This window comes from Elephas maximus, chromosome 26 (assembly GCF_024166365.1).
Source record: "Elephas maximus indicus isolate mEleMax1 chromosome 26, mEleMax1 primary haplotype, whole genome shotgun sequence".
Taxonomy (NCBI): Eukaryota; Metazoa; Chordata; class Mammalia; order Proboscidea; family Elephantidae; genus Elephas; species Elephas maximus.
In genome coordinates this window covers 35,501,665-35,520,547 of record NC_064844.1, presented here as the reverse complement: position 1 = coordinate 35,520,547, position 18,883 = coordinate 35,501,665, and the positions used below count along the sequence as shown (strand labels likewise).

Genomic DNA, 18,883 nt, shown 5'->3' with positions numbered 1-18,883 from the left:
CTTTTTGCCAAGAGTTTTTTTTTATTTTTTTAAAGGATCTCAATACCTCTTTCTCCTGCCATAGCTTTTCTAAAGGGAAAAGAATAACTTTTCCCCTTAACTGTTTACTTCCTCTAACTGGGAAAAAAATAGCACACTCTGAAAAGAAGCACAGCTCTTCCTAGAACCTTTCCTCATTGCTGAGAAGGAGACGTATTGATTGCCCCATATGTTGGGAATTATGCCAGTCTTATATTTTTAGAGAATCTTTTCTAGTACTTAAATATATCATAGGTGGTTATCTTTAAAGCAAGGTATTGAACTAATGAAATATTTGCTCTTTTAATTTTTAAAGGCTAAAGCCGTAGCTGCAGAGTCCAGTGCAACCTTCTTTAATATAAGTGCTGCAAGTTTAACATCCAAATATGTGAGTGATTCTTTGTCAGTATTGGCATATTTTAAGTTACTATTTAAATGTTACTATATTGGTGAATCTCTACCTATTCTTTGGATGTGATTAATGTTGATATGCAAAGTAGAAAATGATGAACATTTGTTAGGCCCTTTTAAAATTTGGTTTTGTTACCAACACCCTCACGTTCCACTTAAACATTATCAGGGAGAGTATATTTTATATCAGGGGGATACCAAGTATCACAGTTACTGGAAAAGAAGTAATAATGGTCTAAAACTGAATATTTGTGACTTTCTGAATTAAAATACAACGTAAAATTTTCCCTATTTTTATTCTTTTAAGCTACAGTTTAGTCTCCTTTTTCAGTCCACCCTTTACTGACCCTATAGTGTATTCAAAGAAGAGCTCAGTCTAGTTTTGGATAGGCTGTAAAGAGTACAGGGCTTAAAGAGAGTGATTTGTCTGATGTGTAGAACTAGGGTGTGAACAGAACTGGTAGAAAGCTGTGAAGTAGATAGTTTCTGTCAAACATTATACTGCCACTTCCCTATTGTCTATTTAGTATTTTTCCCTCCTTCCCTTCCCCTTCCTCATACCATCAAAGATTATTTCTTTTGTATGTGAATCTTTTCGTGAGATTTTATAGTAGCGGTCGCATACAGTATTTATCCTTTTGTGATTGACTTATTTCACCATCATAATGTCTTCCAGATTCGTCCATGTTGTGAGATGCTTCGCAGATTCACAATTATTCTTTATTGATGTGTCGTATTCCATTGTGTGTATGTACCATAGTTTATCCGTTCCTCTGTTGATGGGCACCAAGATTGTTTCCATCATTTTGCTGTTGTGAACAGTGCTGCGGTGAACGTTGGGTGTACATGTGTCTATTTGTGTGAAGGCTCTTATTTCTCTAGATCATATTGCTAGGAGTGGGATTGCTGGATCATACGGTATTTCTATTTCCAGCTTTTTGGGGAAATACCATATTGTTTTCCAAAATGGTTGTGCCATTTCACATTCCCACCTGCAGTGCATAAGAGCTCCAGTCTCCCCGCAGTGTCTCCAACAGCTGCTATTTTGTGTCTTTTGGATTAGTGCCATCCTTGTTGGGGTGAGATGGTATCACATTGTGGTTTTGATTTGCATTTCTCTAATGGCTAGTGATTGGAGCATTTCCTCATGTATCTGTTAGCTACTTGAATGTCTTTGGTGAAGTGTATGTTTATATCCTTTGCCCATTTTTTAATTGAATTTTGTGTCTTTTTGTTGTATAGGTGTTGGATTTTCCTGTAGATTTTAGAGATTAGACCTTTGTCGAATTTGTCACGGCCAAAAAAGTTTTTCCAAGTCTGTAGGTTCTCTTTTTACTCTTTTGGTGAAGTCTTTTGATGAGCACAAGTGTTTAATTTTTATAAGATCTCTGTTATCTACTTTATCTTCTGGTGTTTGTGTATTGTTAGTTATGGTTTGTATTCTATTTATGCCATGTATTAGGGCCTCTAGCTGTGACTTGTTTTTTTTCTGTAATCTTTATAGTTTTTGGTTTTATATTTAGGTCTTTGATCCATTTTGAATTAGTTTTTGTGTATGGTGTGAGGTATGGATCCTGTTTCATTTTTTTGCAGATGGATATCCAGTTTTGGTAGCACTATTTGTTAAAAAGACTATCTTTCCCCATTTGTTGGACTTTGGCCCTTTGTTGAGGATCAGATGACTGTAGGTAAATAGATTTACGTGTAAGTTCTCAATTTTGTTCCATTGGTCAACGTGTCTGTCATACCAGTACCAGTCTGTTTTGACTACTTTAGCTGTATACTACGTTCTGAGGTTAGGTAGTGCGAGTCTTCCTACTTTATTCATCTTCCAATAATGCTTTACTTATCCCGGGCCTGTTCCTTTTATATATAAAGTTAATGATTACTTTTTCTATCTCTTTAAGAAATATTGTTGGTATTTGGATGGAGATCGCATTGTATTTGTAGATTGCTTTGGGTGGAATTGTCATTTTCCCAATGTTGAGTCTACCTATCCATGAGCATGGTATATTTTTCTATTTCTGTAGATCTCTTTGGTTTTTTCCAGTACTGTTTTGTAGTTTTCTTTGCATAGGCTTCTTACATCCCTGATTAAATTTATTCCTAAGTATTTTATTTTTTTTAGGGGCTACTATGCATGGTATTGTTTTCCTAGTTTCCTTTCTTGTAGTTCTCTTCATTGGTGTATAGGAATCCAACTGATTTTTATATGTTTATTTTGTATCCCGGTACTCTGCTGAATCTTATTAGTTCTGGTAGTTTTCTCGTGGAGTCTTTTTGGTTTTCTATGTATGGTATCATATCATTTGCGAATAGGGACAGTTTTACTTCTTCTTTACCAGTTTGGATGCCCTTGATTTCTTTTTCTTGCCTTATTGTTCTAGGTAGGACTTTCAGCACAGTGTTAAATGGGAGTGGTGTTAAAGGGCATCCTTGTCTTGATCCTGTTCTCAGTGGGGAATGTTTTCAGTGTCCCTCCATTAAGAATGAAGTTGGCTGTTGGTTTATTAAGTTGAAGAATTTCCCCTCCACACCTGCTTCATTGAGAGTTTTTATCAGGAATGGATGTTGGACTTTGTCGAATGCCTTTTCCATGTCCGTTGAAATGATCATGTGATTCTTTATGTGGTGGGTTATGTTGATTGATTTTCTAATGTTGAAACATCCTACCTAGTGTGAATCCCACTAGGTTGTAGTGTATTATTTTTTTGATATGTTGCTGAATTCTATTGGCTAGAGTTTTGTTGAGAATTTTTGCATTTATAGTCCATGAAACATACTGTTCTGTAATTTTCTTTTTTGTGGTGTCTTTGCCTGGTTTTGGTATCAGCGTTACGCTGGCTTCGTAGGATGAATTCAAAAGTGTCCCTTCCTTTTCTGTGTTCTGAAATAGTTTGAGTAGTACTGGTATAAGCTCTTCTCTGAATGTTTGGTAGAATTCTCCAGTGAAGCCATCTGGGCCAGGGCTTTTTTTGTCGGGAGTTTTTTTAATTACCTTTTCAGTCTCTTGTTATGAGTCTGTTCAGATTTTCAACTTCAGGTTGTGTTAGTTTGTGTAGGTGGTGTGTTTCTATAAATTTGTCAATTTCCTCTGGGTTTTCATATTTGTTATAGTTTTTCATAGTACTCCATTATGATCCTTTTTATATCAGTTGGGCCTGTTGTAATTCGTCTGTTTCATTTCTTATTTGGGTTATTTGTATCTTCTCCTGTTTCTCTTTTGTCACGTTGGCCCGTGGTTTGTGGATTTTGTTGATCCTTTCAAAGAATCAACTTTTGGTTTTGTTGATTGTTTCTGTTGGTTTTCCCTTCTCTATTGCATTTATTTCTGCTCTGATCTTTATTATGTCCTTTCTTCCAGTGGCTGCAGGCTTCTTTTACTGATCTCTATTTGTTAAAGTTGTATAGCTAATGTTTTGGTTTTGTCCATTTCTTCTTTTTTTGATGTGTGCATCTATTGCTATAAATTGACCTCCTCATCCTGCCTTTGCTGTGTCCCAAAGGTTTTTATGTAATGTGTTTTCATTCTTGTTTGATTCTAGGAATTTTTTGATTCCATCTTTGATTTTTACTCTTACCCAGTGGTTTTTAAGCAAGGTGTTATTCAGTTTCCATGTAATTGCTATTTTTTGCTTGCTCTCTTCCTGTTATTAATTTCTGCTTTGATGGCATTGTGATCAGAGAAGATGCTTTATATTATCTTAATGTTTTGGATTTTGATGAAGGTTGCTCTGTGGACTAAGATGTGGTCTATTCTGGAGAACGTTCCATGTGCTTTGGAAAAGAATGTATACTTTCCAGCTTTTGGGTGGAATGTTCCATATATATGTGTGAGATCAAGTTGGCTAACTGTGGCCGTTAGATCTTCTGTATCTTTGTTGGGTTTTTCCAGGTGTTCTGTCCTTTACCGAGGGTGGTGTGTTGATATCTCCTACTATTATTGTGGAACTACCAGTTTCTCTTTTCAGTGCTGTTAGAGTTTGCTTTATGTATTTTGGAACCCTGTCATTGGGTGCATTGATACTTATTATGGTTATGTCTTCATGGTGGATTGGCCCTTTAATCATTATATAATGCCCTGGTTTGTCTTTTATGGGAGATTTGGTTTTAATGTTTGTTTTTCCTGAGGTTAGTATTGCAACACCTGGTCTTTTTTGGTAGCTGTTTTTGTTGATACATTTTTTTCTGTCCTTTGATTTTTAATAAATTTATGTCTTTTTTTCTAAGATGTTTCTTTTGTAGACAGTATATTGATGGGTCCTTTTTTCAATCCATTCTGTCAGTGTCTCTTTATGGGTGCATTTAAGCCATTTATGTTCAGTGTGATTATTGATGGATGTAAGTTTATTGCTGTCATTTTGTAGTGCTTTTTTTTTTTTTTTTGTGATGCTGATGTTTTCTTAGTTCCTCTTATTCTTTTTGCAGAATTCCTTTCGTTTGTGGATTTTTTTTTTTTCATTTCTTTTGATTTTGTAGATTTTGTGTTTACTGTGACTTTATGTTTTTCATCTTTATTTTGATGAGTGGGTTTATTAATTTTCTTAGTGGTTACCTTGAAATTTACTCCATTTTCCTAAGTTTAAACCAGTCTTTTATTACTTGATTTTGTCTTGACTTTCTCTCCATTTGAAAGTTCTGTACCTGCACCGTTGTTCCCTCTTTTATTGTTTTGACATTGTTGTCATTTACACATTGGCTTCTCTGATTCCCTTTGTAAATTTTTTAGTTTTGTTTTATCCTTGAGTGTTCATTATCTAGGTTGGTATCTGGCTGATGCTGTCTTATGTGCTAAATTCAGGATGTTGCCGTATGTTTTTCTAATCGAAGGAATCCCTGTAATAATTCTTTAAGTTTGTTTTTTTTACATATTCCCTTTATTTCTGTTTACCAGGAAATGTGCTTTATTTTGCAATCATATTTTAGTGAGTGTTTTGTCAGTATGCTACTCTTGGTTCACAGTTTTTTTCTTCAGTTTGACACGTCATCCCATTCCTTTCTTGCCTACATGGTTTCTGCCAATTAGTCAGCTTAGTCTTCTTTTTCTTTTTTTAGAGCTTAATCTTATTTTTTCCCCTTCATATGTGACTCTATTTTTCTCGAGCTGCTCTCAGGTTTCTTTCCTTGTCTTTGGTTTTAGCTAGTGTGATTATGATATGTCTTGGTGTTTTTCTTTTGGAGTGTGTCCTATATGGGGTTCGTTGAGCTTCTCGGATGGTCAGCTTTTTATCTTTCATATTAGGGAAGTTTTCTGTTAGCAATTCTTCAATGATCCTTTCGGTGCTTTCCTTTTTCTCCCCCCTGTTCTGGAATTCTGAACACACGCACATTGTTGCTTTTGATTGTATCCCACATCATTCTCAGGGTTCATTTTTTTTCTTTGTTCTTTTCTCTAATTTTTCCTGAAACAAAGTGGTATCCAAGTATTTGTCTTCTATTTTGCTGATCCTGTCTTCCATTGTTTCATATTTATTCATAAAACGTCCTATTGCAGTTTTCATTTCTGAAATTTTGTTTATCCTTTGGATTTCTAATTATTGTTTTTGTATGATTTCTCATTTATTTTGACATTTTGTTCCTGTTTTCCTGAAGCCTACCATTTTTTGTCTGTATTTTCCATGAGTTTGTCTATTTTTTCCTTATTTTTGTCTACATTGTCCATCACCTGTTTGAGAACCCTGAATATTAGAGTTTTCAATTCCCTATCAGGTAGTTCTGGTGTCTTTTCTGTAGCAGAAGGTCATCTGGTGTTTTATTTGGCCACTTTCTGGAGCCATCCTCTCCTGTTTTTTAAATATGTTTTAATATTTTCTCTTGTCTCCACAACGTTCAGGAATTATTCGTTTATTGTTTGTGGATTTGATTGCTTTGTCCTGGGTTTTTGTTTTATTTGGTTACATCTGAGCAGGCAGGATGGGTGCGTTTTGTTGCTTGCTCACCTGTGGGCATGATAACTTCTCACCACCTTGTCCAGGTGGGCAGGGCTTTTCACTCAGCTATCGTGCAGCAGGGCTGGTCCAGCAGGTGTTGAGGGGTGGGGATGAGTAGTTTGTGGCACAAACTGGGTGTGATGGGATGAGGTCGGGGCGGGGGGCAGTGCATGGTGGGGCTCAGGGATAGCATTGGTACTGCTTGGGGGTGCAGCACTCTGCTCCCGGTGCAGATAAGCTGGAGGAAAAGGAGAGGATGTGATGTGCAGAGCTAAGTGGGTGGGTGAAAGAAGAGAAACAAAAGCAAAAAAAAAAAAAGGACAAATGAAGTGAAAACAAAAAAAAAGAGAAAAAAAGTAAATTAATTTGTAGTGTGATAGGATTCAACAGGTGGGGGCAGGACAGCCCCGAAGAGGCTGTTTCAGGGTGGCTCTCTAGCCAAATGGTGTGGCTTGGCCTGTCGAGAAGCGGTGTGGGTGACTCATGGGGCTGGGTGGCCAGGAGAAAGGAAAGAGGTCAGAGAGAGGAAACGGATAAACAAAGATAAACTAATACTAGAAAAAAGTAAAAACAACATCAATGAAAAAAAGATGGTGGTGGGAAGCTGGCCATCAAGGATGGGGTGGATGGGGTCACGGCGAGCTAATGTCTCTCTTGCCGGGTGGCACGGCAGGACCTGTCAGGAAGGCATGGAGGCAGCATAGGGCCTAGGTGGGAGGGAGAAAAAGGATTAGGGAAGAGATAAAGAAAAACAAAAATACGGCGTTGAGTGAGTCAGCCCGTGGGGGTGGCGCAGATCTGAGGAGACTGTGTGCCAGAGGTTCCCCAGCCGAGTGGTACTGCATAGCCCAAGATGTTGGGGGTGGCACATAGGGCTGGGTGGAAGGGACGGAAGGGAGAGAGAGAAGAAAAAGTAACAACAAAATAAGTAAATAAAATGGTACTGATGGAGCTGGTCTGTGAAGGTTGTGCAGGCCTGGATAGGCCACATGCAGTGACTCTCAACTGAGCTATGCAGCATAGCCCCTCCATAAGGGGCGGGTGTAGTGCACAGGGCTGGGTGGGTGGGAGGAAGGAAAGAGAGAGAAGAAATAGAAAAAAAGGAGGAGGACAAAAAAGAAAGCAAACAAAAAAATCACAGCACATCAAGAAGGGCAGGGGATGGCACATGGGGCTAGCTGTGCAGGTGAAAGGAAAGGAAAGAAGGGAGAGAGAAAGAAGCAACAAAAAAGGCAAAAAAAAAACAATCATAAAACTAAGAAATAAAAACACGAACCCCCCTAAAAAAGGAACAAAGCAATCAAACCAAAAAATCAGCCCATCAAGAAGGGTAGGGGATAGCACACAGGGTCAGCTGGGTGTTAGAAAGGAAAGGATGGAAGGGAAAGACACAGAGAAGCAACAAAAAGGCCAAGTGTGTGTGTGTGTGTGTGTGTGTATATATATATATATAAACCCAGTGCTGTAAAATGAACAAAGCAAACAAGCTAAAAAAGTCACAGTCTGTCAAGAAGGGCAGGGAATGGCCCAGCGTTAGCTGTGCAGGAGAAATGAAAGCAAGGAAAAGAGGCTTCGTTCTTAGAGATAGACTTGCCATTGGAACCATAGTTTTTGAAGTCTGTTTGCTAAAACTGTCTCTCTTCTGGTCAGTTCTTCAAATATGCTTTTTCCTGCTACAGGACTTTTGCACATGGAGTTTCCACTCTAAGGAATATGCTTTTCAGGTTAATGCCTACTCATTCTGCAGATATCAATTGAAATGTTGTAATTTTCCCTCATCCTCCAAACTAATACCTTTAATCTCATAGCCACATTCACCACTTCTTTGTAATACTCATTGTAGTTGTAAGTTATGGTCATTTGTATGATTATTTCACTATTATCTAATCTAATATTACTCCATGAGGGCAGAAACTATTGCCATCTTTCTTTGGTGTTCATATTCAAAGTTTCTTCAGCAACGCCTGACAATTACTAAGTACTGAATAAATATTTGTTGAATAAATAACCATATGAATGAAGCATAGGGTACTACTCTTATACCTCCATTTTGTTAGGAAACTTAGTGCAGGGAGGGTAAGTGCTCAGGATCTCATAACTAGGAAGTAGCAAGCTGGGATTTGAGCTCCAGTAAGCCTGGCTTGAAAGCCTGAGCCCTTTCACTGAAAATTTCACAGCGTTCTCTTTTATCTATACTTGTTTTAGAGCTGTTTTCTTTCATCCACTTGATTCCTGAAACAATGTAAAGTCTATGATATTACCCCTCAATTTCATAAATACTGCCCTTTAAATATCTTAAAGCAATCTCACTGTTTACCAAGTAAGGTTGGAGTTTCTAGTTCATCACTTAGTACTAGTTAATTAAAAGTTTTTTGTTGCACTTACTTAAATCTGTATTTTTTCTAATTTCTTTGAACAGGATAACAAAAGTCTTTTTTCTTTTATGAGACGGCCTTTCAAATACATAGAAACGTAATCGTCTGTCCCCCTTTTCTTTAGGTCATCATCTTAGTCATACTGTTCGTCAGTGTGCTTCTTCGAATGTGATAAGAAAGGCTGGATGTTTTACCTCAGATGTGATCTCACTTTTAAAGACTTCAGAGAACACATCACTTAATGTTATCTGGATGCTATGTTTCTTATTATATCCTGAGAAAACTTTTTGGAGGCACTGCATCATAGTGGGTTTTTTGTCTGGGCATATTTCAAATGGATTTTTTATTTGTGGAGAGGGATGTTACGTGTTATGGTCATAAGCTTTACGTTCAGAACCAGACTGTTTTGAGTTTGAATCCTGGCTGTACCACTTATGAGGTGTGCTACTTAGTCTTATTACACTTCAGTTTCCTCAGGAGTAAGACAGTTCCTACCCCGTATAGTTATTGTGAAAATTAAATGAGATAACACAAGGGAAGCACTTCGTGCAATGACGAACATACAATAAATATTGAATACATATTAAGTTATTATTATAATATTCAAGATAGAAAACATTTTCATAAAATACCAATATCGTGTCATCCCAGAAACAGTATTTTTATTTTTTATTTTTTTTAATTGTGTTTTAAGTGAAAATTGACAAATCAAGTCAGTCTCTCATACAAAAAATTTATATACACCTTGCTGTGTACTAGTTGCTCTCCTCCCGATGAGAGAGCACACTCCCTCTCCCCACCCCGTACTCCCTGTGTCCATTTAGCCAGCTTCTGTCCACTCGTGCCTTCTCACCTCTTCTCCAGACAGGAGCAGCCCACATAGTCTCATGTGTCTACTTGAGCCAAGAAGCCCATTCCTCACCAATATCATCTTCCACCTTCTAGTCCAGTCCAATCCCTGTCTGAAGAGTTGGCTTTGAGAATGGTTCCAGTCTTGTGTTCCCTGTCAGGGCAGTCATCGGTTGTAGTCAGGCACCATCTAGTTCTTCTGGTCTCAGGCTGATGTAGTCTCTGATTTATGTGGACTTTTCTGTCTCTTGGGCTCATAATTACCTTGTGTCTTTGGTGTTCTTCATTCTCCTTTGTTCCAGGTGGGTTGAGAACAATTGATGCGTCTTAGATGGCCGTTTGCCAGATGCCACTCACCAGTGTGGGATGCAGAATGTTATCTTAATAGATGATGTCAGTTGACTGAGATGTCCCCTGACACTGTGGTCCCCAGAACCCAGCCCCGCTACTCTGGCCTTCCAAGCATTTGGTTTATTCAGGAAACTTCTTTGCTTTTGGTTTAGTCCAGCTGTGCTGACCTCTCCTGTATTGTGTGTTGTCTTTCCCTTCACCTAAAATAGTTCTTGTCTACTATCTAATTAGTGAATATTCCTCTCCCTCCCTCCTTCCCCATCCTCGTTTAACCATCAAATAATATTTTCTTCTCTGTTTAAACTATTTCTTGAGTTCTTATGATAGTGGTCTCATACAATAGCATGATAGTCTTGAACAACATTTGTGTTATATTACAATATCTGGATTTTTTTCACGTAAATTTCAGTTACATATGTATCTTAACAGGTGGTATTTAACTTTTTATTGAATAGCTTACATGTAGGAAAGTACATACATCATCAATACGCAACTTGATGGATTATCATAAAGTGAATACCAAAAACCTGTTGCCATTGAGATGATTCCCATTCATAATCAGCCTATAGGACAGAGTAAAACTGCTCCATAGGGTTTTGTGGGCAGTAATCTTTATGGGAGCAGATTGCCAGGCGTTTTCTTCTGTGGGGTGGCTGGTGGCTTCGAACCACGAACCTTTCAGTTAGCAGCCAAGCATTTAACCAATGTGCCACCAGACCTCCCCTCTCCACTCTTCTGACCACCTCCCAGGTCAAGAAATAGAATATTTCCTGCACCCCTGAAATCCCTTCAGGCCCCTTTCCAGCCTTTACCCACCTGCTCATCTCCCCAGAAATAACTATTAGACTACTAATATCACAGGCAAAACTAACCTATCTTTGAACTTCATGTAAATCTAATCATACAGACCATATTTTTTTATGTTCGGCTTCTTTCATCAGGATTATATTTGTGAGATTCTTCTAGATTGTTGCATGTAGTTGTATACTTTTACACAAATAGATTTGATTTTTATATTTTAGAACTGTTAACCTGCTTATATATTGTTTTTTAAAAAGCAACTAATATTCATATGGTACTTTGTAGTTTGCAAAGTATATCTCCATGATCCTCATGAATTTTTATGAAGTTTGGCGTTTAGTACTCTATTAGATTCAAAAACTATTAACTGTTAATGTTTTTCTTGTATTGTCTCTGTTAAATAAAAAATTTTAAAGATATCTTTAAATATTTCAATAAGACAATACTTCAAATGTTCTCAGTCTTATAATTAAAATTAACCATTAAATGATACTTGTTTTCATGATCACATTTTGTTTGTTCAGTGAAATTTTATAAATAAAATCATTATTAAAGTAAGCTTATCCATATTGTGCACACAGTGTAACGAGAAGCACTTTCTCAGAAGTTAGATGTGGATTCCAACCTAGCCTTTTACTTGCTGAACTGGCCTTAAGAAAGTAACATAATTATTTTAGGGCTTACTTCATCTGTAAAATACTGATGTTGTAAGAGACAATCTTTTGAGATTCTTCCCAGCTCTGAGGATATTTGTTCTTATGATTTGATTTGAAATCTGGGGCCATTCCTTTGTTGTTGTTAACGAAATTTTCAATAAAAAGAGTACATGCCAGCTAGAGGGCAGAAGGAATCTTAAAGTCGATTACTCCAAACATGACCCTTTATTTAGTTAGATGCTTTGGTGCATGTTTTTGTTATCTGTCATTGAGTCGGTTCCGACTCACAGTGACTCTATATACAACAGAACAAAACACTGCCTAGTCCTCTGGCATCCCTCACAGTTGTTGCTATGCTTGAGCCCATCATTGCAGCCACTGTGTCAGTCTGTCTTATTGAGGTTCTTCCTTTCTTTCACTGTCCCTCTAATTTGGTGCATAGAATGGCCTTGGTATGGTATTTGTAGTACCTGGGAATGTCTTGAGAGATTTTCATAGACCTCTTAAACTACCTAGAAATATTTTTGTATTTATTGATGGTTGTATTGTGGGAATGAGTTTTCAAGGTGTTCTTAATAGAGGAAGTTTTGTTTAGGAAGACACTTTCCAACTTATCTGCTTATAAATGTACCATATGATCTATGACTTAAGGACTATGTGCGGCATCTCTTCCTTTCTACTTGTCTTCCCTCTTCTCATTAGTTATACTCCTGGTTAATTTATTCCATTCTCAAGTCTGGTGAATGCAGAGTGAAACAAAACAAAGATATATTTCATTTTTTTAAAATACTTACCAGACTATATTAAATCATTGGTACATAATCTATTTTCTAAAATTTATAAGGGACAATTCAGTAACTTCAGTCCCTTCCTCCCAATTACTGAGACCAAATCTTTAGTTGTCTCACGAAAGGGAAATTCAGTTACTAGGCTTTCGAATAGGAACCTAGTCTTTTAATTATGTTAAAAAGATGGAAAAATGTTACATTTTATTCATATAATAATGTACAATGGTTTTTTTTGTAGTTGGGAGAAGGAGAGAAATTGGTGAGAGCTCTTTTTGCTGTGGCTCGAGAACTTCAACCTTCTATCATTTTTATAGGTAAGAACATGTTTTCTTCTAAGTTAGTTTAATAGTCATGAAATTCCTCTCTCCAAATATGAGAAATAGGTAAGATTATTCAGAAGGAAAAATTTTTGAAGGTCAATATTAAAGACTGTCTAATAAATTAAGTAGGGCCCGCTGTATTAATAACTCATATTGAACCAGATTAATCTAAAATGACTCACACAGCTTGGCCTTTAATAAAGCTTTTTGTTTGTATTTCTTTTAGATGAAGTTGACAGCCTTTTGTGTGAAAGAAGAGAAGGAGAACATGATGCTAGTAGACGTCTAAAAACTGAATTTCTAATAGAATTTGATGGTGTAAGTGTTGATTTTTAATGTGGCAGTATTTCTGTATATATAAATATATATATTTTAGATGACCAATTAGAAATAGTTTTTTTTTCCTTATTGTACTTTAGATGAAGGTTTACAGAAAAAAATAGTTTCTCATTAAACAGTACACATACTGTTTTATGACATTGGTTAATAATCCCTTGACATGTCAGCACTCTGCTGGGTGAACTTCCGGAGTGACTTCATTACTGAGATAAAAGGGTGCAGGGGGACCACACTCTAGGGTTTCTTCAGTCTGTCAGACCAGTAAGTCTGGTCTTTTTTTGTGAGTTAGAATTTTGTTCTACATTTTTCTGCAGCTCCTTCCAGGACCTTGTATTGTGATCCCTGTCAGAGCAGTCAGAGGTGGTAGCCGGGCACCATCTAATTGTACTGAACTCAGTCTGGTGTCGACCATAGTAGTTGAGGTTCATTAGTCCTTTGGACTAATCTTTCCTTTGAGAAATGCAAATATTTTTATTATATTTTTCTTTGTTGGTACTTTTTCTAAAAGTATTGAAAATATTTTGGCTTATAGGTGCAAACTGCTGGAGATGACAGAGTACTTGTAATGGGTGCAACCAATAGACCACAAGAGCTTGATGAGGCTGTTCTCAGGTAGGGAGATTTATGTGAACATATGCACATTTATTACAGATATATTTACTCATGTGTTCATCTCATATGTTTATTTCCTTTACTCTCCGTTTTAAGACTAAATTCATTATTTTTCTCTACATACTGTCTTCTGGCCTCTTGTCACCAACTAAATAAGGTTTTTGAGGAAAGGGCCAGCGTATCAAGAGAACTAATCTTCACTTTGTGATTTTAGGCTAATTGCTCAATTCTTTTGGGTTAAATAAAATTATCTTTAAACTCCAAAACTGATTTGTACCCTCTTTCACTGGGCCTAATGAGAAGCTGATAAAGGCAAGGCTCATGAGAACTATGTTCTGTGTTCTTGCATGTTTGAACAAATTCATTGCCTTCATGTTGGAAAGACAGTTTGAATCTGTATAAAATTCCTGGGCTTCTGTTTCTTTGCCTGAGGAATTTATAGCATTGCACCATTGTGTCTAGGATTGTACATTTCAGTGCAAAAGTCTGAAGCCAGTCTCATTTTTTTTTTGCATTTATATATCATTTGAAATTTTTTTCTTTCTTTACTGAATAGAATTTTTAACCACTGAAGTCTAGTTGTTGGGTGAATTTGTTGATTGACTTGTACTAGTTTTTGAAAGATTTTATTATATCTTAAAATTGGTAGTTTGGAACCTCCTTTATTTTGGAAAGGTTGTTTTGAACATTCTTTCATATTTTTTCCTAACCCATATGGGTTTTTTCTTTAGCACACAAATTATGCAATATGTTGGATCTTTTTTGTCTTCTATGTTGTAATTTCCTTTCTAATCCATTTTAAATCCTGTATCTTTTTTGTTTTGTTCTGTTTTCCTAAGCCTTTCATCCTTATTTCTTACTTGGGTAGTGTCTAATCTCCTTTCAGCTACTTCTGTTGTAAGCTTTGTTTCTGTTGTGGCTTTCTTTTTCTTATTTATTACCTTTCCTGACCTCTGCTGTCACATTATTTCATGGTCACAATTTTAATTTGCTCTATAGCAGAAGCTTTTTGTGCATGTTCTTTATTTTATCTGCTTTATGTTTACAGTTTTCTTCTCCCTTTCTCCCTTGTTTTTTTTGGTAGTTTTTTTTTTTTTTTATCAGTCTTATGCCTTTTCCTTATTTTTTTGTATTTAAATAATGGGGATTTTCTTGGAAAATCTACTTTTGGAAGGGATAGAAAAGTAAGCTACGGAGCAGATATCTTTTTTTTTTTTTGCAGTAGGAATTTATTTTTTATTGTGCTTTAAGTGCAAGTTTACAGATCAAGTCAGTCTCACACACAAACTTATATACACCTGCTACATACTCCCTGTTGCTATCCCCACTAATGAGACAGCACGCTCCCTCCCTCCACTCTCTCGTCCATTTCACCAGCTTTTAACCCCTTCTACCCTCTCATCTCTCCTCCAGGCAGGCAGGAGATGCCAACATAGTCTCAAGTGTCCACCTGATCCGAGAAGCTCAATCCTCACCAGCATCCTACTCCATCCCATTGTCCGGTCCAATCCCTGTCTGAAGAGTTGGCTTTGGGAATGGTTTCTGTCCTGGGCCAACAGAAGGTTTGAGGGCCATGACCACCAGGGTCCTTCTAGTCTCAGTCAAACCATTAAGTCTGGTCTTTTTGTGAGAATTTGGAGTCTGCATCTCATTTCTCTCCTGCTCCCTCAGGGGTTCTCCATTGTTGTTTCCTGCCAGGGCAGTCATCGGTTGTAGCCGGGCACCATCTAGCTCTTCTGCTTTCAGGCTGATGTAGTCTCAGGTTTATGTAGCCCTTTCTGTCTCTTGGGCTCAAAATTACCTTGTGTCCTTAGTATTCTTCATTCTCATTTGATCCAGGTGGGCTGAGACCAATTCATGGATCTTAAATGGCCGTTTGTTAGCGTTTAAGACGCCAGACGTCGCTCTCCAAAGTGAGATGCGGAATGTTTTCTTAATAGATCTTATCATGTGAATTGACTTAGATGTCCCCTGAAACTGTGGTCCCCAAACCCCTGCCCCTGCTTCGCTGACTTTCAAAGCATTCAGTTTATTCTGGAAACTTCTTTGCTTTTGGTTTAGTCCAGTTGTGCTGAACTCATCTGTATTGTGTGTTATCTTTGCTGTCACCTAAAGTAGTTCTTGTCTGTGATCTAATTAGTGAATACTCCTTTCTCACTGTCCCTCCCTCCCCCTTTTCATAACAATCAAAGAATATTTTCTTCTCTGTTTAAACTATTTCTCAAGTTCTTATAATACTGGTCTTATACAATATTTGTCCTTTTGCAACTGACTAATTTTACTCAGCATAATGCCTTTCGGATTCCTCCACGTTATGATATGTTTCACAGATTCATCACTGTTCTTTATTGATGCGTAGTATTCCATTTTGTGAATATACCATAATTTATTTATCCATTCATCCATTGACAGGCACCGTGGTTGCTACCATCTTTTTACTATTGTAAACAGTGCTGCAGTGAACATGGGTGTGCATATATCTGTTTGTGTAAAGGCTGTTATTTCTCTAGGATATATTCCAAGGAGTGGGGTTGCTGGATCGTATAGTACTTCTATTTCTAGCTTTCTAAGGAAGTGCCAAATCGATTTCCAAAGCGGTCGCACCATTTTACATTTCCATCAGCAATGTATAAGTGTTCCAATCTCTTTACACCTTCTCCAACATTTATTATATTTTGTTCCTGGATTAATGCCAGCCTTTTGGGAGTAAGGTGGAATCTTGTTTAGTTTTGATTTGCATTTCTCTAATGGCTAATGATAGTGAACATTTCCTCATGTGTCTGTTAGCTACCTGAATGTCTTCTTTACTGAAGTGTCTGTTCATATCTTTTGCCCATTTTTTACTTGGGTTATTTGTCTTTTTGGAGTTGAAGTTTTTGCAGTATCATGTAGATTTTAGAAATCAGGTGCTGGTCGGAAATGTCATAGCTAAAAACTTTTTCGCAGCCTATATGTAATCTTTTTACTCTTTTGGTGAAGTCTTTGGATGACCATAGGTGTTTGATTTTTAGGAGCTCCCAATTATCTAGTTTTTCTTCTGCATTGTTAGTAATGTTTTGTATACTGTTTATGCCATGTATTAGGGCTCCGAATGTTGTCCCTATTTTTTTCTTCCATGATCTTTATCGTTTTAGATTTTATGTTTAGGTCTTTGGTACATTTTGAGTTAGTTTTTGTGCATGGAGTGAGGCATGGGTCTTGTTTCATTTATTTTGCAGATGGATATCCATTTACGCCAGCACCATTTGTTAAAAAGACTGTCTTTTCCCCATTTAACTGTTTTGGGGCCTTTGTCAAATATCAACTGCTCGTATGTGGATGGATTTATGTCTGGATTCTCAATTCATTCCATTGGTCTATGTATCTGTTGTTGTACAAGTACCACGCTGTTTTAACTTCTGTGGCCGTATAATAAGTTCTAAAATCAGGCAGAGTAAGGCCTCTCACTTTGTTCTTCTTTTTCAGTAATGCTTTACTTATCCAGGGCCTCTTTCTCTTCCATATGAAGTTGGTGATTTGTTTCTCCATCTCGTTAAAAAACATCGTTGGAATTTGGATCGGAATGGAATTTAATCTATAGATCGCTTTTGGTCGAATAGGCATTTTTATAATGTTAAGTCTTCTATCCATGAGCAAGGTATGTTTTTCCATTTATGTAGGTCTCTTTTGGTTTCTTGCAGAAGTGTATTGTAGTTTTCTTTGCATAAGTCTTCTACATCTCTGGTAAGATTTATTCCTAAGTATTTTATTTTCTTGGGGGCTACTGTAAATGGCATTGATATGGTGGTTTCCTCTTTGATGTTCTTTTTGTTGGTGTAGAGGAATCCAACTGATTTTTGTATGTTTATCTTGTATTCTGATTCTCTGCTTGACTGTTCTATTAGTTTCAGTAGTTTTTTTGAGGATTCCTTAGGATTTTCTGTGTATAAGATCATGTCATCTGCAAATAGACATACTTTACTTCTTCCATACCAATCTGGATGGCCTTTATTTCTTTGTCTAGCCTATTTGCTCTGGCTAGGACCTCCAGCACAATGTTGAATAAGAGTAGTGACAAAGGGCATCCTTGTCTGGTTCTCGATCTCAAGAGGAATGCTTTCAGAATGTCTCTCGTTTAGGATGATGTCGGCTATTGGTTTTGTATAAATGCCCTTTAATTATGTTGAGGAATTTTCCTTCTATTCCTGTTCTGCTGACAGTTTTTATCATGAATGGGTGTTGAGCTTTGTCAAATGCCATTTCAGAATCAATTGATAATATCATGTGATTCTTGTCTTGTGTTTTATTTATATGATAGATTACATTAATTGTCTATCTAAGGTTGAACCATCCCTGCATGCCTGGTATGAATCCCACTTCATGATAAATTATTTTTTTGATATGTTGTTGTATTCTATTGGCTAGAATTTTGTTGAGGATTTTTCAACTAAGTTCGTGAGAAATATATGTATGTAATTTTCTTTTTTTGTGGTGTCTTTACCTGATTTTGGTATCAGGGATATGCTGGCTTTATACAATGAGTTTGGTAGCATTCCATCTTTTTCTATGCTATGAAATACCTTTAGTAGTTGTGGTGTTAGCTCTTCTCTGAAACTTTGGTAGAATTCTGCAGCGAAGCCGTTCAGGCCAGGGTTTTTTTTTGTTGGGAGTTTTTTGGTTACATTTTCAATCTCTTCTCTTGTTATGGGTCTATTTAGTTGTTCTGCTTCTGTGTTAGTTTAGGTAGGTGGTGTGTTTCGAGGAATTCATCCATTTCTTCTAGGTTTTCAAATTTGTTAGAGTATAATTTTTCATAGTAATCTGATATGATTGTTTTAATATCATTTGTCTCTGTTGTAATGTCACCCATCTAATTTCTTATTTGGGTTGTTTGCTTCCTCTCCTGTTTTGCTTTTGTCAGTTTGACCAATGGGTTATCAATTTTGTTGATTTTTTTTTAAAATACCAGCTTTTTGGTCTTGTTAATTCTTTCAGTTGTTTTTCTGTTTCCTATTTCATTTAGTTCTGCTCTAATTTTTATTATTTGTTTTCTTCTGGTGCTTGAGTGTTTCCTTTGTTGCTCTGATTCTGTTTATTCAAGGTACAGGGATAATTCTTTGATTTTGGCCCTTCTTTTTGTGTGTTTGCATTTATTGATATAAATTGACCTGTGAGCACTGCTTTCACTGTGTCCAAAAGGTTCTGATAGGAAGTGTTTTCATTCTCATTGGATTCTATGAATTTCTTTCTTCCCTCCGTAATGTCTTCTATAATCGAGTCTTTTTTGAGCAGGGTATTGTTCAGTTTCCAAGTGTTTGATTTCTTTTCCATGCTTTTTCTGTAATTGATTTCTACTTTTATGGCCTTATGGTCAGTGAAGATGCTTCGTAATATTTCGATGTTTTGGATTCTGCGAAGGCTCGCTTTATGACCTAATATGTGGCCTATTCTAGA

The 18,883-nt window shown here is 36.8% G+C and overlaps 1 protein-coding gene across 2 annotated transcripts in view; it reads left to right on the top strand.

Moving 5' to 3' along the window:
- The window catches only part of SPAST (spastin), a 113,550-nt gene that overhangs the window by 72,691 nt on the left and 21,976 nt on the right, over positions 1–18,883 (top strand). For both annotated transcript variants that reach the window (XM_049870401.1, XM_049870402.1), the window contains exons 9-12: positions 335–406; positions 12,418–12,493; positions 12,726–12,817; positions 13,371–13,450. In XM_049870401.1, coding sequence (XP_049726358.1) covers positions 335–406; positions 12,418–12,493; positions 12,726–12,817; positions 13,371–13,450 — 320 coding nt within the window. The remainder of the gene's footprint in view (positions 1–334; positions 407–12,417; positions 12,494–12,725; positions 12,818–13,370; positions 13,451–18,883) is intronic.